At 42.5% G+C, this 17998-nt stretch overlaps 1 protein-coding gene across 4 annotated transcripts in view; it reads left to right on the plus strand.

The window, feature by feature from the left end:
* Positions 1 to 17998, plus strand: part of SBF2 (SET binding factor 2) — a 586574-nt gene that overhangs the window by 545887 nt on the left and 22689 nt on the right. For all 4 annotated transcript variants that reach the window (XM_038765198.1, XM_038765199.1, XM_038765200.1 and 1 more), the window contains 4 exons: positions 837 to 1013; positions 2534 to 2635; positions 4704 to 4889; positions 17561 to 17687. In XM_038765198.1, coding sequence (XP_038621126.1) covers positions 837 to 1013; positions 2534 to 2635; positions 4704 to 4889; positions 17561 to 17687 — 592 coding nt within the window. The remainder of the gene's footprint in view (positions 1 to 836; positions 1014 to 2533; positions 2636 to 4703; positions 4890 to 17560; positions 17688 to 17998) is intronic.

The raw sequence follows: 17998 nt of genomic DNA on the forward strand, positions 1-17998 counted from the left end.
CACATTAAGCTTGCCAGAATACCCTAGCCAAGAAATACAACCACCCTTCCTCTGCCATGAGGCAGTACTGACCCTTAGGCCAGAATTTTCTTTGGGTGGTCACAGTCATAATGTTTTCTTACAGTTTATGAGATTTTTTTTTAAAAAAGAAGCATTAGATTTAATTGAAAAATGAATTGTTGATAAGATGGTTCCGTGGATACTCACTGAGGAGTAGATCTCACCCTTAGTACCTCTTTAGTGTTTAGTACACTGCGGTATACCCAGTAAGCACTCCATAAATCCCCCTGATTGATTTCACTGAAAAGGAAACCATTTTTTGTCCACAAACGCTGGCGTGTGGGTTTGCTGTTAGTCTCCAGGGCTTGAGACGATTTGTTGGTAGGCATACAAGCACTTTTGGTGATGATGATTTATACTTTTCATGTTTCAAATCAAATGTGTTGGTTTGGGACTGTAAAATTCTTACACAAGAAAGCCAAGTGTCATTCCTATAGATGTTCTGCTATGAAATTTGTCAGTTGGAGTCATCCTTAATTTTTTAAAAAATGGCAAAATTGTCAAATTTCGTGGACAAAGAAAAATAGTTCATTCATTCATTCAATCGTATTTATTGAGTGCTTACTGTGTGCAGACCACTGTACTAAGTGCAGAGCACTGTGCCCGTAGCATTCAGAGGGTTAGCTATGTAATTCCTGATTTCTGATTTGGTTGCAGTTAATGAAGGAGCTTTGTTTGTCCTTGAGCAGCAGTAAGCCAGGGTTTGTTTTCTTTTTTTGATGGGGAATTTGTGGTATTTCTCTCGAATCACCTCTGGCACCTTCTTCCTCCCACAGGGCTTCAAATTGGAATTTGCTTTAAATTGTGAATTTATCCCTATCGAATTCAACGATATCCGGCAAGTGAAAGCCAGCTTTAAAAAGCTGATGCGGGCCTGTGTCCCAAGCACCATCCCTGCAGATTCGGAAGTAACATTCCTAAAAGCTCTTGGCGAATCCGAGTGGTTCCCCCAGGTAATTGCTTTAGTGCTTTCTTCTGGAAGCCTCTGGAGGCTGCTGAGATAAAGTCAAAACTGCTGCGTTGTCAAGTAAAAACAAGGTGTGAATTTAGAAATGGATGGGCCATTTGTTGTAAAGCGAAATGTCAAGGTCTGCCTGTATGATAGGGCCAAGCGTTTAGGCATTCAGCCTGCAAGGAATGCAAAGTATGATGGGTCTGAACATCTGGAAGCCATTTGATATCATCATCACCACCACCACCACCCCACCACCCTTTATTAAGTTTCCTTCGTGGCTGTGGCACTCCACTCAGTGCCAGAAACCAACTTTTCTTCCCTGACGAGGAAACAAACCCTGACACCTGTAATAAGAGTGTTGAGTTTTGGCCATTAAATTCCAGTTGAGAGCCACGAGAAGGCTTTGAAGCCTGAACTTCCAAGGATTTAATTTTGTCAGAGATGAGAGAAAAAAATCATTTTCCTTTAGAAAGAATACGATGGGGGGCTGAGAATCAACAGTCTGGAGTAAAAAGAACCTCTGGCCTAGCTGACAGCTTTTGCTTTTTCTTGAAACCAGAGTGATAACAACATATGCCTAATGACCAATAGGAGAATCCTTTGAGAACTATGTGTGTGAAGGGACCTTCGCACTCATTTTAACTTGCTTCATCTTATGGATTCATTTTGTTATGCTGTACTTCCCTCTCCTGGAGAGAAGGATAAAAGGTTACTTGGTTTTTGACCACTATGTGAATGTTACTCTCATTGTGTGTAGTTTAGCCCTCGGTCATGTGACCAAAACTTTTAAAAATGACTCAAGAAGTGGATGAAAATGAGTCGGCAATTAGATTTTGTGGCTGGGATCTGTAGATTATATCTCAAGATTGAAAAGTTAGTGAACTCAAGAGTTCTACAATAAAATTTTATTTTACGACATTATGAGTTGGAAATAGGGCGCTCAATCCGTTTTTATTTTGACAACCACTTAAATTCAGCTCTTCAGATGGAAAGGAGCAAGAGCAAGCCCATATAAGTCACTCCTTATTTTAGATTACATTGCCTCTGCATAAGCAGCTGCATGCACCTGAATTTACACGTCCTATAAAATGTGGGGAATTCAGGTTCATTAAGATCTAATATATGCTTCTAAAATTGTTGGTGAGTCAGTTCCCAAGTATTTGCTGAGCTCCCACAGGTTGCCTATTTCTGTACTAGACATTTATCTGTATTAGACATTTATTTATGGCATGGTGTTGCTTGTTTTTAATAATGCAGGCAAAGTCTGGCAAACGGTGGGTCTTTATTTTAGTGTGGCCCATCCCACTTCCAGCTCTGTGCATTACCCACTTCTTAACACAGTGCAAGGGCACAGACCTAAGCGGGATTGTCAAGGTGTCCCACCATTGTTCCTTGGCCGAAATGATTCTACGCTGTTACAGAGGCATCTGAGGGCTTACTGAGGCTCGGTGGAATTGATGCTTATCAATTGTGTTGCGTTTTTTTAATAATGGATTATTGATTTTTTTTATATTGTAGCTTCACAGGATAATGCAGTTGGCTGTGGTCGTTTCAGAAGTGCTTGAGAATGGGTCTTCAGTTCTGGTGTGTTTGGAAGATGGCTGGGATATCACTGCACAAGTAAATTGCTCTGACATATGTTCTCGAATGCTTAGCTGTAGATTGCATTTAGATTTTAGATGGGGTGGTGGTAATTATTAAGCGCTCATTTTGTGCTGAGCCTTGGGGCAAATACATGATAATTAGATCAGACACAATCTAAATGGGTGCAGACAAATACGTAGAACAAGGAGAATAAGGCTGCGAACTACAAAGTTACAAAAGCAGCAACCAGAGAAAACAATGTTCAGATCATCAAATAAATAGAACTTGGAGGGTCTTGAGGCTCCTGCTGGCTTCAGACAACCATCTGGAGTTACAAGGCAACAGCCTCCCCCAGGTTCCCCTCGATCTGAAGTAATAATAACAATAATAATATTGATGGTATTTGTTAAGTGCTTACTATGTGCAAAGCACTGTTCTTAGTGCTGGGTGGGGGGATACAAAGTGATCAGGTTGTCCCACGTGGGGCCCACCATCTTAATCCCCATTTTACAGATGAGGTAACTGAGACACAGAGAAGTGAAGTGACTTGCCCAAAGTCACACAGCTGACAAGTGGCGGAGCCAGGATTAGAACCCATGACCTGACTCCCAAGCCCGGGCTCTTTTCACTGAGCCAAACTGTGAAATATTAATAATCGTGGTATTTGCTAAGAGCTTACTGTGTGTCAGGCACTGTACCCAGCACTGGGGTAGATACAAGGTAATCGGTTTGGACACAGTCCCTGTCCCATATAGGGTTCACAGTCTTAATCCCCATTTTACAGATGAGGTAACTGAGGCTCAAAGAAGTGAAGTGACTTGTCCAAGGTCACACAGTAGCAGCCGAGGATTAGAGAACCCAACCCTTCGGACTCCTAGGTACATGTTCTATCCACTAGACCACACTGCCCTCCCATCCCGTTGGGGCCGCATGCAGCAGTGGTGAAGGGACTGGCCCAGGTACTCGTCAGCTCCCTATTGTAAAGAAGCACTGAGCCACATGGGTCCCTTACAGAGGGGAGCCAGTCATGGTCATAGGTTCCAATCCCGGCTCCACCACTTGTCTGCTGCAGGACCTTGGATAAGTCACTTCACTTTCCTGGGCCTCAGTTACCTCATTTGTAAAATGGAGATTGAGACTGTGAGCCCCACCTGGGACAGGGGACTGTGTCCAACCTGATTTGCTTCTATCCACCCCAGCACTTAGTACAGTGCCTGGCACATGGTAAGTACTTAACAAACACTATTATTATTATTATTATTATTATATTATTGTTATTGTTATTATTGGGGTCTCTCACAGCAGCCAGTCCAGTTGTGGGGTGAGCCATTTGATTGGGACCTTTGGTTTAGCAATGAATAAATAATTCTCCTAGGCCAGTTAACTGACAAATTCATTCATTCATTCAGTCATATTTATTGAGTGCTTACTGTGTGCAGAGCACTGTACTAAGTGCTTGGAAAGTACAGTTTGGCAACAAATCAAGGCAATCCCTACCCAATAACGGGCTCACAGCCTCCATTTTGAATATTAGAAAATCCAATTTTCAAAATAATATTTCATCCCTGGACCAAGGAATGTTAGCATTTGCGGAAAGTGTACTATATGATGTTAGGCCCAAATGCTTAGGGTTTTCTTCGTACTAGAATGACAGTCTTAATTTGGGATCACTCTGCCTTGGTCGGGGATTTTTGTCTTAGCCTTAATAATGCTAACTGGTAGGAAGCTGTAGACATCCTTTTTTCTTTTTATGAGAGGTATTTTGTTTAGAAAAAGGGGGGGGGGGGAGAGAGAGCATGCGTGGTAGCTCGATAGTCTGTGTTTTCACTTCTATCACTTTTGCATCCATAACTGAATTTTGCTTAATTAGCCTTCATAATTATAAAACAATATTTACATGGAGTAAGGAGCCTCACAATTTGAATTCACCTAAATACAACTTGATGGGGAAATTTTATCAGAATAAAGATGCTCTCCTGTAACACTATAAGTATTGCGGTGTATCCCTTAGCCTCACCATCCAGAAATTCATCAGCTTTAGGACTCAACCGCAGTGATTCCATTAATGATATTATTATGGTTTCTATTTTGTTTGTTGCTGTAGATAGTCTCACTCGTGCAGTTACTCAGTGATCCATTCTACAGGACCCTGGAAGGCTTCCGGATGCTAGTGGAAAAAGAGTGGCTCTCTTTTGGCCATAGATTCAGTCAGCGAAGCAATCTGACCCCTAACTGCCAGGGCAGTGGCTTCACTCCTATTTTTTTACAGTTCTTGGACTGCGTGCACCAGGTGAGCAGAGCAACTTTCAATTTATTTGGCTTTTTAGAAAACAGATCAGTCAGTCAATGCAGCAGACACAGAAGCTTATTGGCAGAGCTTGTAGCCACCCTCTGCAGTGGAGAACTGGGCTAAAATGAATGTTTTGGAAGACGAGGTTGGAAAATGAAATCGTTAACACGCTGCAGGAGTCAAGGCCGATTCGGCCCCGATGATAATCCTGTGACATTCACGCTGGGCTTTTTCGGAACGATCTTATTGAATCATTCCAAGATGAGGTAGTCGAAGGGGCCATTACAAGCCAGGGCTTGTACCCGTTTAACACTTTGTCAGCAAACGGCAAGTTCATTTTCTAGAAAATGGAAGTCCAGCCTGCCTGCACGGAGTGCTCTCTGCCAGCTGATTAGGGAGCAGCCCCGTGGCGACCAGTCGTGGTGGCCCAACGCTTTTTCTTGGGCCGTAGGAAAGGGACAGAGAGCATCACATACAGGGGCTATGGAGGTTGAAGGAACGACGCAATCAAAACGCTTGACCTCGATAGAGAGCCCCAGGAAAAGCGAAGGTGGCGTTTTCTCCAAGCAAACATCAGGGTTTCTCCAACCATTTTCTAGTATGAACTTGGAGAGCTTGCAACTTTATCATTCTTGAAATGTGGTAAACGATCTACATTAGCTAGATGCAACCTTTGCCTACACTGTGAGCTTCAAGCGTAACAGTTCTCATCCTCCCTGACTCAATAGCACCCACAGAATGAAAGCATCATTTGAAGCAAGTCGTGGCAAAGTGAGCCTCTTTTTAATCATAGTATTTACAGTGTGTTTGTTTTGTGCAGTGACTTCAGTAGAAGTCTACTTTGATGCAAACTAATTTGTATTAAAACGGTATGTTGACGTGGGATTGTACCCGTCAGTACGGGATTTCTGAATCTTGCTTATTTATAGGATGTTGCATACTATCTGAGGCTGTGAAAACTGCCTGTGGAAAGATCTCCAAATTAACGTCTATGCCACTTATGGAAAAGGCTTAAATATACACATTATAATAGTTTAATTGCTAATGTCTTTCCTTTTTTTTTAAGTCTGCTGCAGGAAACTAAACCTAAAAAACTCACTAGAAAAATCAGTCCACAATTAAATAGTAACTGACATATCCCTGGATGAATACTGTGGCTCTTGAAAAATCTTGAATGTTAACTATTTCTGTTGAGCCTGTTAAGGTACAAGAAGTAACTCAGTATCAAGACGCCTAGACATGCCAGTGGTTCAACCAGAGTTGCAAAGAAAACATATGAAGTAGTGACTCTTAAATTAGAACTGTCTCATCACACAAGAAGCCATTGTTTATGCCAATATTGCCAGGTGTCAGCTGAATTATAAATGCTAAATCATTGTTTCATAATAGCAACATTTGGCTGGTTTCTTGTTGTTTCTAAGAAGACTGATTTGGTTCCAGTGATGTCATTGCAGGAAGCTTCCTTCACTTTACACAATTGAACTGTAGTCCAAAAAAAAAATTAATCCAGCTAAAGTATCAAGAACAAATCCTTGTTTAATATCGCCTTTCAGAATCCATTACTGACATGGAAAAAGCAAATTTTCCATCAGGCAGCCATTAGAGTTTTAACAAGCATTCTCTTAAATTTTTGATGATCTGATAAAAGAAATAGTTTACTAACATATTAAATGTCATCATTTTCAACAGCATTTCTCAAATACTGACCAAGTGCAGGGCATTGCACATTCAATCAGTGGCGTTTATTGAGTGCTTACTCGGGTAGAGCACTGTACTAAACACCTAGGAAAGTACGGTATAATAGAGCTGATAGACAAGTTTCCTGCCCACAGCGAGCTTGCAGTCCACAGGGGAAGACAGACATTAATATAAATAAATAAATGACGGACATGTGCATAAGTGCTGTGGGGAAGCAGGAAACGTATATGGATAGAGAAATCAATCAATAAATACACCGGTAATGCATGCATGCTGCAGCAACTGGGGGATATCAATCAGTTAATCAGTGGTATTTTTTGAGTGTTCCCTGTGTGCAGAGCACTGTACTAAGCGCTGGGAACAGTACAATACAAAAGAGCTAATAGACATGACATGACTGAGAAAATGAGGGATTGAAAATGAGTGCTTGAATCAACCAGAGCTGGGTGTTTAAAAGGATTTTGAAAGAAGGGAAGTTCTTGGCTTGGTGCTGCTGGGAAACAAGGACTTCCAGGCAGTGGGAAAGATATGAGTAATGATTTGGAGGGGGGAGAACAGAGAGCGTAGGTGATTAGGTGATTAGATAATCAATAAATACGATTGGTTGACTGATTGATTGATTGGGTGATTTGCTTGGAGGGACCAGAGACCGTAAACAGGGGTTTGAGAGGAGGAATTGGAACAGAGCCGGGCCTGAGAGTCAGAAGGTCATGGGTTCTAGTCCTGGCTCCTCCACCTGTCTGCTGTGTGACCTTGGGCAAGTCACTTCACTTCTCTGTGCCTCAGTTACCTCTTCTGTAAAATGGGGGTGAAGACTGTGAGCCCTTTGCGGGACAGGGACTGTGTTCAACTCAATTTTCTTATATCTACCCCAGCGCTTAGTACAGTGCACGGCATGTAGTAAGTGCTTAACAAATACAATAATAATAGTAATAATGTGCTCATTTGCTTTTTTCTGCTTTTTTTATTATAACTAAATACCCACCGCTTACTTTGTGCTACCCAGTAAAAAGAAGGAACTCATCATTTAAAAAATGTTTTTCTTTGTTTTTAATCTCTGTGAGATTTGTGGGTGGCCCAGCTCCATTATTCTGCCTCAAGCAGAAACTCCTGACCATTGATTTGCAGGCAAGCAACTCTCTGTCTCACTCGCTCCATCTTGTCAACTCTCTTCTCCCACTTCACCTCAGCTCACACTTTTCATTCCTCTCAGGTCACCCTTTTTCATTTATTTATTTATTTTATTTGTACATATTTATTCTGTTTATTTTATGTTGTTAGTATGTTTTGTTTTGTTCTTTGTCTCCCCGTTCTAGACTGTGAGCCCACTGTTGGGTAGGGACCATCTCTATATGTTGCCAACTTGTACTTCCCAAGCGCTTAGTACAGTGCTGTGCATACAGTAAGCGCTTGATAAATACGATTGAATGAATATGTCTCAGCCTTAATCCTTCCCCTGCCAACCTCTTGCTCGCTTCTTCCCCACTGCCTAGTCAATAAACTACAAGTTTCTCCATTTTTAAAGCATTCTGAAAATCATATCTTAATCAGTGGTGTTTATTGAGTGCTTATTGTGTGCAGAACATTGATTCAGGTGCTTGGGAGAATGCTGTACAGTAAAGTAAACCGACACAATCCCTGCCCACAAGGAGCTTACAGAGTAGACATTAAAATACATTACAGATGGACTTGCATGTAAGGGCTCTGGGCTTGGGGATGGGTTGAATATCAAAGTGCTTAAGGGGTACAGACCCAAGTACATAGATGATGCATGAGGGAGGGTTAATAATAATAGTAATAATGATGGCATTTATTAAGTGCTATGTGCCAAACACTGTTCTAAGCGCTGGTGGGGATACAAGGTGATCAGGTTGTCCCACATGGGGCTCACAGTCTTAATCCCCATTTTACAGATGAGGGAACTGAGGCTCAGAGAAGTTAAGTGACTTGCCCAAGGTCACACAGCAGACAGGTGGCAGAGTCAGATTTAGAACCCATGACCTCTGAATCCCAAGCCTGGACTTTTGCCGCTGGGCCACACTGCTTCTCAGCATGAATGGGATAATGAGGTCATCAGGGAAGACCTCTTGGAGGAGAGATTATTTTAGAAGGCCTCTTCTAGGAGGTCTTCCCTGATTAGCTTCTAATCGATCATTCAACAGTGGTATTTATTGAGCACTTACTGTATGTAAAGCGCTGTACTGAGCACTTGGGTGAGTACCGTAAAGTCTCTGCCCTCAAGGAACTTATATGCAATGTGTGAAGTCGGTGATATTTATTGCAGAGCACTATCATAAGTGCTTGGGAAAGTTCAGTACAATAGAATTGGTAGACCCAATCTCTGCCCTCCCAGACCTCAGAGTCTAGACGGGGAGATGGACATTAAAATAAATTCCAGATCAGGGAAATGACAGAGTTCAGGACTTTATTCGTTCATTCATTCAATCGTGCGCTTACTGTGTGGAGAGCTTGGAAAGTACAGTTCAGCAACAAATAGAGACAATCCCTGCCCAACAACAGGCTCACAGTCTAAAAGGGGGGAGACAGACAATGAAACAAAACAAACAGGCATCAATAGCATCAATATAAATAGAATTAGAGACATATCGTGTACATATGTACTGTGGAGCTGAGGGTAAAGAAAATACCAAGTGCTTAGAGGATGGGGTGAATATCAAGTGTTTAGCAGGTGAAGATCCAAGGCGTAGCAGAAGGGGAAGTGAGGAAGAGAAATGAGGGTTTAGTCAAGGAAGGCCTCTTGGAGGAGGGCTAATCTCCCTATCTTATAGCCTCCATCACCCAACTGATTGTTTTCACACCATCTAAACACTCAAGTTCTCACAATCCCTCATAGCACTTATGTACATACCTTAAAAGTCAATCAATCAATCAAATTTATTGAGTGCTTACTGAGTACAGAGCACTGAACTAAGTGCTTGGGAGAGTACAATATAAAGTAGACCTATTGCCTGCCCACAAGGAGCATGCAGTCTAGAGATTTATACTCTATTAGTTTCTTCTTTCTGTAATTATTAGTCTGTCAGCATACCCAGTAGGTGCTCAATAAATACTGTTGATTGACTGAAAGCTCCTGTGACTGCATTTGAAATACAATGTAACGGATGTTTGCTCCCCTGAAACAAACAAACAAAAAGCAATAATTGCGATATTAAAGTGCTACCAGGTACCAAGCACTGGGCTAAACATTGGGGTATGTACAGTATGTTCAGATCAGACACAGGAACGGGAATTTAATCCCCATTTTACAGATGAGGAAGTTGTGTCAAGGGGAAGTTAAGTGACTTGCCCAAGATCCCTTAGCAGGCAAGTCGTGGAGCTGGGATTAGAACCCAGATCTCCTGACTCTGAGGCCAGGGCTCTTTTCAATAGACCACACTGCTTTTATTACCAGTTAGGCACTATCTGAGAAACCAGTGTTAACTCTAGGCCTGTAGGTGACTTTCTTCTCCCATCCCTTCTAAAAGCATACAAAAATCAAGATTCTGCCTGGTGAGCAATTTTACTTTGTCATCATTATCGAAAGTAACGTGAACTATATCTGCTACTTGTATTTATTTTCCGTAAATGGTTTAGAAAATAGTTTCCCTCGGATGAGTAGACTGTATTATATGATTCATTATACTTTAATTTCTACCGTGTTTTTTGTGCCTGTGGCTTTAAAAAACAATTTTTAAAGTTGTCATATTTCATTTCCAAGACTTAAATTTTTATTGGGATTTGTAATTGATTTTTATTGACCTTAATATATTTCAAAACTTTAATGGTACAAAGATCAAAACTAAATCCCTGATAGCTCATACCTATATGAAAAATGTTTGTAATTCCAACTTTTGTTAAGAAATACATTGCTCAGTGCAGCATACCATATCATCTAACTTCCCTTAGCACCAACAGAAGTTCGATGATATTTGAAAGAGACTAAGGATTCTATTAAAATGCACATGCTAATCAGTGGTATTTATTGAGAGTTTACTATGTGCAGAATACGGTACTAAGTACTTAGGTTCTGGAGGCTGTAAGGTCCTCATGGGCAATCAATCAATCAGTCGTATTTATTGAGCGCTTACTGTGTGCAGAGCACTGTACTAAGCGCTTGGGAAATACAAGTTGTCAACATATAGAGACGGTTCCTACCCAACAGTGGGCTCACAGTCTAGAAGGGGGAGACAGAGAACAAAACAAAGCATATTAACAAAATAGAATAGATATGTACAAATAAAATAGAGTAATAAATACGTACAACATATATACATGTATACATATATACAGGTACACTACTTTGGACCTCTCCCTAATGACCCTTTCTTCCCTAATTGATTTAATTCCTGTCTTCCAAAGTGGTAGCAATTCAGTATTAAAGTTTTCAAATTGGTGCTTTTCCAGGATTGACTCATTCCTCTCCATCAGTAAGACCATTACACTGGTCTAGGGGCAAGCATCACATCTACAAACTGTGTTGTATTGCACTTTACCAAGTGCTTAGTACAGTGCTCTGCACACAGTAAGCCCTCAATAAATACTACTGATTGATAGGATTAGTCGTTTTAGTCATAGTTGTTCTCATTTTAAATTCTGAGAATTTAAGCATCTAATTAGAATAGTTTAAACAGACCTGCCCAGTAGGTTTCTAAAACTCTCAAGCCTGCCAAAGCTTTTTCAAAGCTACAGAATCATAACTTACCTCCTCCATATCTCTGATAATGCCATTGTAATTTTGGTTATGGTCATGGTGAGGAAGGGAGCTTGCAGAAAAACCCATGCTGTGGACAATATTTGGTGGGTTTTTTTACTGAGATCCTTATTTGTGAGATTTTTCTTGGGCCTGACCTGCTTTCTCTAGCTCTACTTATGGTGAAAGTCTTTTTAGGGGGACAACAGGTTTCTTCATTCTCTCTCTTTCTCTCTGGCATCCAATACTAATTTGTTGGCGAAACAGGCAAGAGGATCCTAACTAATAAATCTGAATCAGTTAAAACTTGGTAAGAAAAATGTGATTTTATTTTTAACTGTAGGGATTGGAGGGCTCTTTTTTATGGTATGTGTTAAGCGCTTACTATATGTCAGGCACTGTTCTAAGCATTGAGGTAGATCAATCAATCGTATTTATTGAGCGCTTACTGTGTGCAGAGCACTGTACTAATACAAGGTAATCAGGTTGGACACAGTCCATGTCCCACATGGGGTTCACAGTCATAATCCCTATTGCACAGCTGAGGTAACTGAGTCACAGGGAAATGAAATGACTTGCCCAAGGTCACAGCTGACAAGTGGCGGAGCCGGGACTAGAACCCAGGTGCTTCTGACTCCCAGCCCCTGCTCTATCCATTAGGCCACACTGCTTCTCTGCTCTTCAAACTAGACTTTTGAATCCCTTATTATGATACTTATTCAAAAAGTCAATTTAATTTGGATTAATTTGTGAATCTTCAACCTGCAAACCCACTGATCAGTCCAGAAGAATTTGGGGGAAACTAGTTCAGGGCTCCTCATCACCTGGGATTTTGGAACTCCTCAGACCTGCAGCCCCAAAACGGGAGCTGGGCTGAATGGATTCTCCCATCAAGCAAGGCATCACACCTGTTCCCTTAAGGTATTGTAGGGAAAATGCCTCCTTCGTAAACAGACTTCCATAAATTTTGATAAATGAAACCTATTCATAGTAATGTCCTGGAACATCAACAAAATGACAAGCTTTTAGAGCTGTAGCTGTTTTCTTAAAAATGCCATCTTATGAAGTCAAGTGTTCAGAAGAGAGGCAGTAGCATACAGGTGGCTGAGTTCTAAAAGTGAAGCTGGGTTGTCAAGCTCTCTTCAGCAGCAGTATGGCATAGTGGATGGAGCACAGGCTCCATAATAATAATACTTTGTATAATATATAATAATATATATAAACTATATATATTATAATATATAATAATGTATTATATATAATAATGGCATTTTATTAAGCACTTACTATGTGCAAGGCACTGTTCTAAGTGCTGGGGAGGTTACAAGGTGATCAGGTTGTCCCACGTGGGGCTCACAGTCTTAATCCCCATTTTACAGATGAGGTAACTGAGGCACAGTGAAATGACTTGGCTAAAGTCACACAGCTGACAATTGGCAGACCCGGGATTTGAACCCATGACCTCTGACTCCAAAGCCTGTGCTATTTCCACTGAGCCATGCTGCTTCAATTATGGTTATGGGTTCTAACCCCACTTCAGTCTATACCTCACTCTGCCACCCGGATTATCTTTGTTTGGAAACATTCTGGGCATGTCACCACCACCCCCTGGCCCACCGTCATCGTCAAAAATCTCCAGTGGTTACCTAGCAACCTCATATCAAGCAAAAACTCCTCACTATTAGCTTCAAAGCTCTCCATCACCTTGCCCCCTCCTACCTCACCTCCCTTTTCTCCTACAGCCCAGCCCACACACTCCACTCCTCTGCCACTAACCTCCTCACTGGGCCTCTTTCTCATCTTTCCCACTGTCGATCCCTGGCCCACGTCCTACTTCTGTCCTGGTATGCCCTTCCTCCACACATCTGCCAAACAATCAAATTCCCCCACTTCAAAGCCCTACTGAAGGCTCACCTCCTCCAGGAGGCCTTCCCAGACTAAGCCCCCCTTTCCCTCTGCCCACCCCCAATGCCCCGACTCGCTCCCTTTACCTCCCTCCCCACCCCAAAGTACTTGTGTATAGCTATGCACATTTATAATACTATTTATATTAATGAAGCGTTTATATCTATAATTCAATTTATTCATATTGTTGCTATTGATGCCTGTTTATTTGTTTTGATGCCCGCCTCCCCCCTCCTAGACTGTGAGCCTGTTGTGGGCAGGGATTGTCTCTAATCATTGCTGAATTGTACTTTCCATGCACTTAGTACAGTGCTCTGCACACAGTAAGCACTCAGTAATTACAACTGAATGAATGAATAATCCCAGCTCCACCACTTGTCTGTTGTGTGACCTTGGGCAAGTCACTTCACTTCTCTTTGCTTCAGTTACCTCATCTGGGATTGAAACTGTGAGCCTCACATGGGACAGAGACTATGTCCAATCCAATTTGCTTGTATCCACTTCAGTGCTTAGAACAGTGCCTGGCACATAGTAAGCGCTTCACAAATACTGTAGTAATTATCATTATTATTATTATTATTATCTCTCACCCAGCATTCAGCACTGCATAGGAGCACTGGTCAGTTTGAGTGACATCCCCAGTTTGGGGGTCTTTAGGGCTCACTTCTTGGTGGGGCGAATGTCCATACACTGGAATTTATTTGGGGGGTCCTGCATTTTGTTCTGGAGACATACTGTGTGAGGTTTAATCAGTCAATCAGTGGTATTTATTGAGTGCTTACTGTTTGCAGAACCCTGCACTAAGCACTTCGGAGAGCACAATACAGCAGAGTGATTAGACGCAATCCCTGCCCCCAAAGGAGCATATAGTCCATGTGACTGATGTGCGTTCTTCCAGCTTTTTGGCCAGAATTACTGCCTGGCCAAGTGGTTACGAGCTTCCCTTGACCTCATCCAGAGCAACCGAGTGCATGCAGGTACACCGCTGCTAGCCTTATTAAGCCCTGACTGCAATATTCGGCTACAGAGACTTTGGGAAATCCCACCTAAAATGCTCATTTTAAGCAACTTCGAAGCAAGTGGCAAAACCAAGATGAGGTTTGGCACTCGTTTTTCCCCTCTCCTCCAAAACCGGCTTCTTAAAAATCAATGCTGATGGAAACCCCGTGACCCAGTGGGTTTACCCTGTTGGCATTCACTTCCAGGTTTGGCACCGCGTGCCCTGTTGGTGCTGCATCACACCCTGGGCCTGTCCCGGCCTGCTCTGCCCCTCATTGCCAAAAATTCAAGGCCCATCCCAAGACTGCTCTTTGTCCTTGGAGACTTTGTTTTTTAATGGTATTTGTTAAGCACTTACTATGTGCCAGGCACCATACTAAGCGCTGGGGGAGATACAAGCTGACTAGGTTGGACGCAATCCCTATCCTACCTAGGACTCACACTCTTAATCTTCATTTTGCAGTTGAGGGCACTGAGGCACAGAGAAGTGACGTGACTTTCCCAAGGTCACACAGCAAACAATAAGTAGAGACGGGTTTAGAACGCAAGTTCTTCTGATTCCCAGGCCCGGGCTCTGCCCATTAGGCCACACTACGTCTCCAAGGGGTCACTGTCATGACTGTCACCAAGGTGTTCCTAACCTACTCCAAGGTCCTTCCAGTTGAAACAACCCCACTATCGCAGGGTTCAAAGCCCCTTCCCAGGACCCTGTGTCACCGAGCTATTGCGGCTATGGCTACCGACTTGGAAGGAAAGAATAAGAAACAAAAGAACACTCTATGAGAGTGTGCGGGGCATTTGTTATGTATGGAATTCATAACCTCCGTGCCGTCACCATGCCAGGCTCCCCCCAAACCCCCAGAATCTTCAGGCACTAGGCTATGGTGAGGGTCCTCATCGGCAGCCCCTTCCCCAAGCACCCCATTCCCCTGCTCCAAACTCAGAAGGGAAAAGATCATTCCTCATTTCTCCTAACTCTGTCAAGGAGGAAGGGTCAGCCCGCAGTGCTGGTGTTTGGAAAATGCTGGTCACTGAACTGTACAGGCAGCAGCTCTCCCACAAGGGCCCAAACCAGTCCTAACCTGCAGCCGCCGATTCTAACCCTGGGAATCACCAGTTTTCTTGCCATGGGAGCTGTTACTGTCCTGGGTTAAGGCTAGCTTCTGACTGAGCTTGCTTCTCGTTCCCTATTTTCCAGGCAGGCTAAATTCTAACCACCTCCAGTTATTATTATTATTATTATTGTTATTATTATTATTATTATTATTATTATTATTATTATGGCATTTGTTAAGCAGAGTGGCGTAGTAGATAGAGCACAAGCCTGGAAATCAGAAGGTGATGGATACTGGTTATGAGCCCACTGTTGGGTAGGGACCGTCTCTATATGTTGCCAACCTGTACTTCCCAAGCGCTTAGTACAGGGCTCTGCACACAGTAAGCGCTCAATAAATATGATTGATTGATTGATGGGTTCTAATCCCAGCTCTGCCACTTGTCTGCTGTGTGACTTTGGGCAAGTCACTTCACTTCTCTGTGCCTCAGTTACCTCATCTGTAAAATGGGGATTAAGACTGTGAGCCCCATGCAGGACAGGGAGTGTGCCCAACCTAATTAACTTGCATCTGCCCCAGTACTTAGAACAGTATTTGGCACATAGCGCTTAACAAATACCATTATTATTGTTACTATTGTACTAAGCAAGCACTGGGGTAGATACAAGATATTCTTGTCAGTCACAGTCCCCAGGTGGAGCTCACAGTCTGAGTAGGAGGGAGAAGAGTTCTTGAATCCCCATTTTACAGATAATAATAATGATGATGGTATTTGTTAAAGCATTTACTATATGCCAAGCACTGTTCTAAGCGCTGGGGTAGATACAAGGTAATCAGTTTGTCCCATGTGGGGCTCACAGTCTTAATCCCCATTTTATAGATGAGGTAACTGAGGCACAGAGAAGTGAAGTGGCTTGTCCAAGGTCACACAGCAGACAAGTGGCGAGATGGGATTAGAACCCACGTCCTCTGACTCCCAAGCTCGTGCTCTTCCCACTGAGCCATGCTGCTTCTCATAATTGTGGTATTCGTTAAGCACTTACTATATGCCAGGCACTGTACTAAGCGCTGGGGTGGATACATGCAAATTGGGTTGGACACAGTCCTTGTCCCACATGGGGCTCACATTCTTAATACCCATTTTACAGATGAGGGAACTGAGGCCCAGAGAAGTGAAGTGAACTGCCCAAGGCCACACAGCAGACAAGTGGCGGAGCTGGGATTAGAACCCATGACCTCTGATTTCCAGGCCTGTGCTCTATCGGCTCCACCTGAAGCACAGAGTACTTAAGTATCTTATCCAGGGGTACCCAGCGGTCAAGTGGCAGAGCCGGGATTAGAACCCAGAGCCTGTGCTCTTTCCATTAGGCCACACTGCTTCCCTCCTCTGATTCACTCTAAGGGACATATTTTCACCATCTGCACCTCTGCCCCCTTTGGGTCCCTCTTTGTGGGCAGGTTTTTTTTATGGCATTTATTAAGCGCTTACTATATGCAAAGCACTGTTGTAAGTGGTAGGGAGGTTACAAGGTGATGAGGTTGTCCCATGTAGGGCTCACAGTCTTAATCCCCATTTTACAGATGAGGTAACTGAGGCCCAGAGAAGTGAAGTGACTTGCCCAAAGTCACACGGCTGACAAGTGGCAGAGCCGGGATTTGAACCCGTGACCTCTGACTCCAAAGCCCAGGCTCTTTCCACTGAGCCACGCTGCTTCACCAGTTCTCTGGTGCAGGTGGCCTGACTCCTCCTTACCCAGAGATCGTAGAGTGGGACTGTTTGGTGACAAGAACCACTCGTTTTATAAATACTCTTCAGTTCCGAAGTCTCACACATTAAGGGAAAGGCAGAGGTGAGCGAACACACAACATAGAGGGTTCATTTGATTACAATACAATATGGTAACCAAAGACAACTTGGTCTTTTACGAAGAAATCCTGCTGGTTGGGCAGAGGGAATCTAAAGTGGGTTAAAGATTGTTTCAGAAAGCCTAGCACTAAAAGTTTTAACTGAATTTTAGAGACTAAAATCATCAGCCAATCCTCTCTGATTGTGCCTTAAGCATGGCTTCAACTATTTAGTCTAAGAATCCTAGATTTGGGAGATGGAAAGACCTAGGAAAAAGAAATTTCAGGAGCAGAACAAAAGAATGTTTCTTGTATGGGAACACAAAGAGTGTAACCAAGGTAACTATGTCTCAGGTTCATATTTGAGGTCAGCATTTATACAGAATCGTGGCATCCTATTTTGTCTGGTTTTATCATATTTAGCCTTGTCAAACCTTCTTTTCTTATGTAACTCTTTTCTCCTCTTATTTTTTTTTTAGATTCATAACCAGTATCCAACAGAGTTTGAATTTAATCAGTATTACCTCAAGTTCTTAGCTTTCCACTACGTTTCCAATCGATTTAAAACATTTCTCCTGGACTCAGACTACGAAAGATTAGAGCATGGTACGTGTATGAATGCGGGATGTTTTGGCTCCTTTATTGTTGATCGTTTTTAGATGCTTTGTTTTTAATTAATCCCAACTGAAATGAATCTGTTCAAGCATGACAAGGTTAGAGAGGAACTGGTTGCCCAGATATTGAATCTAACTAGGATTTCGGAGTTAAGTAAATATAAGGGGGAAAATTCCGCTCTGACACGATTGTGCTAGTCCTTTAAAGGCGTGTGGGTTATTCTTGTGGATATGGTGCATTTCAATAATTTTGGAATCGAACAAATATAAAGGAAAGAGATACCTTTTCCAATATTCATTAAC

Source organism: Tachyglossus aculeatus, chromosome 22 (assembly GCF_015852505.1).
Source record: "Tachyglossus aculeatus isolate mTacAcu1 chromosome 22, mTacAcu1.pri, whole genome shotgun sequence".
NCBI lineage: Eukaryota > Metazoa > Chordata > Mammalia > Monotremata > Tachyglossidae > Tachyglossus > Tachyglossus aculeatus.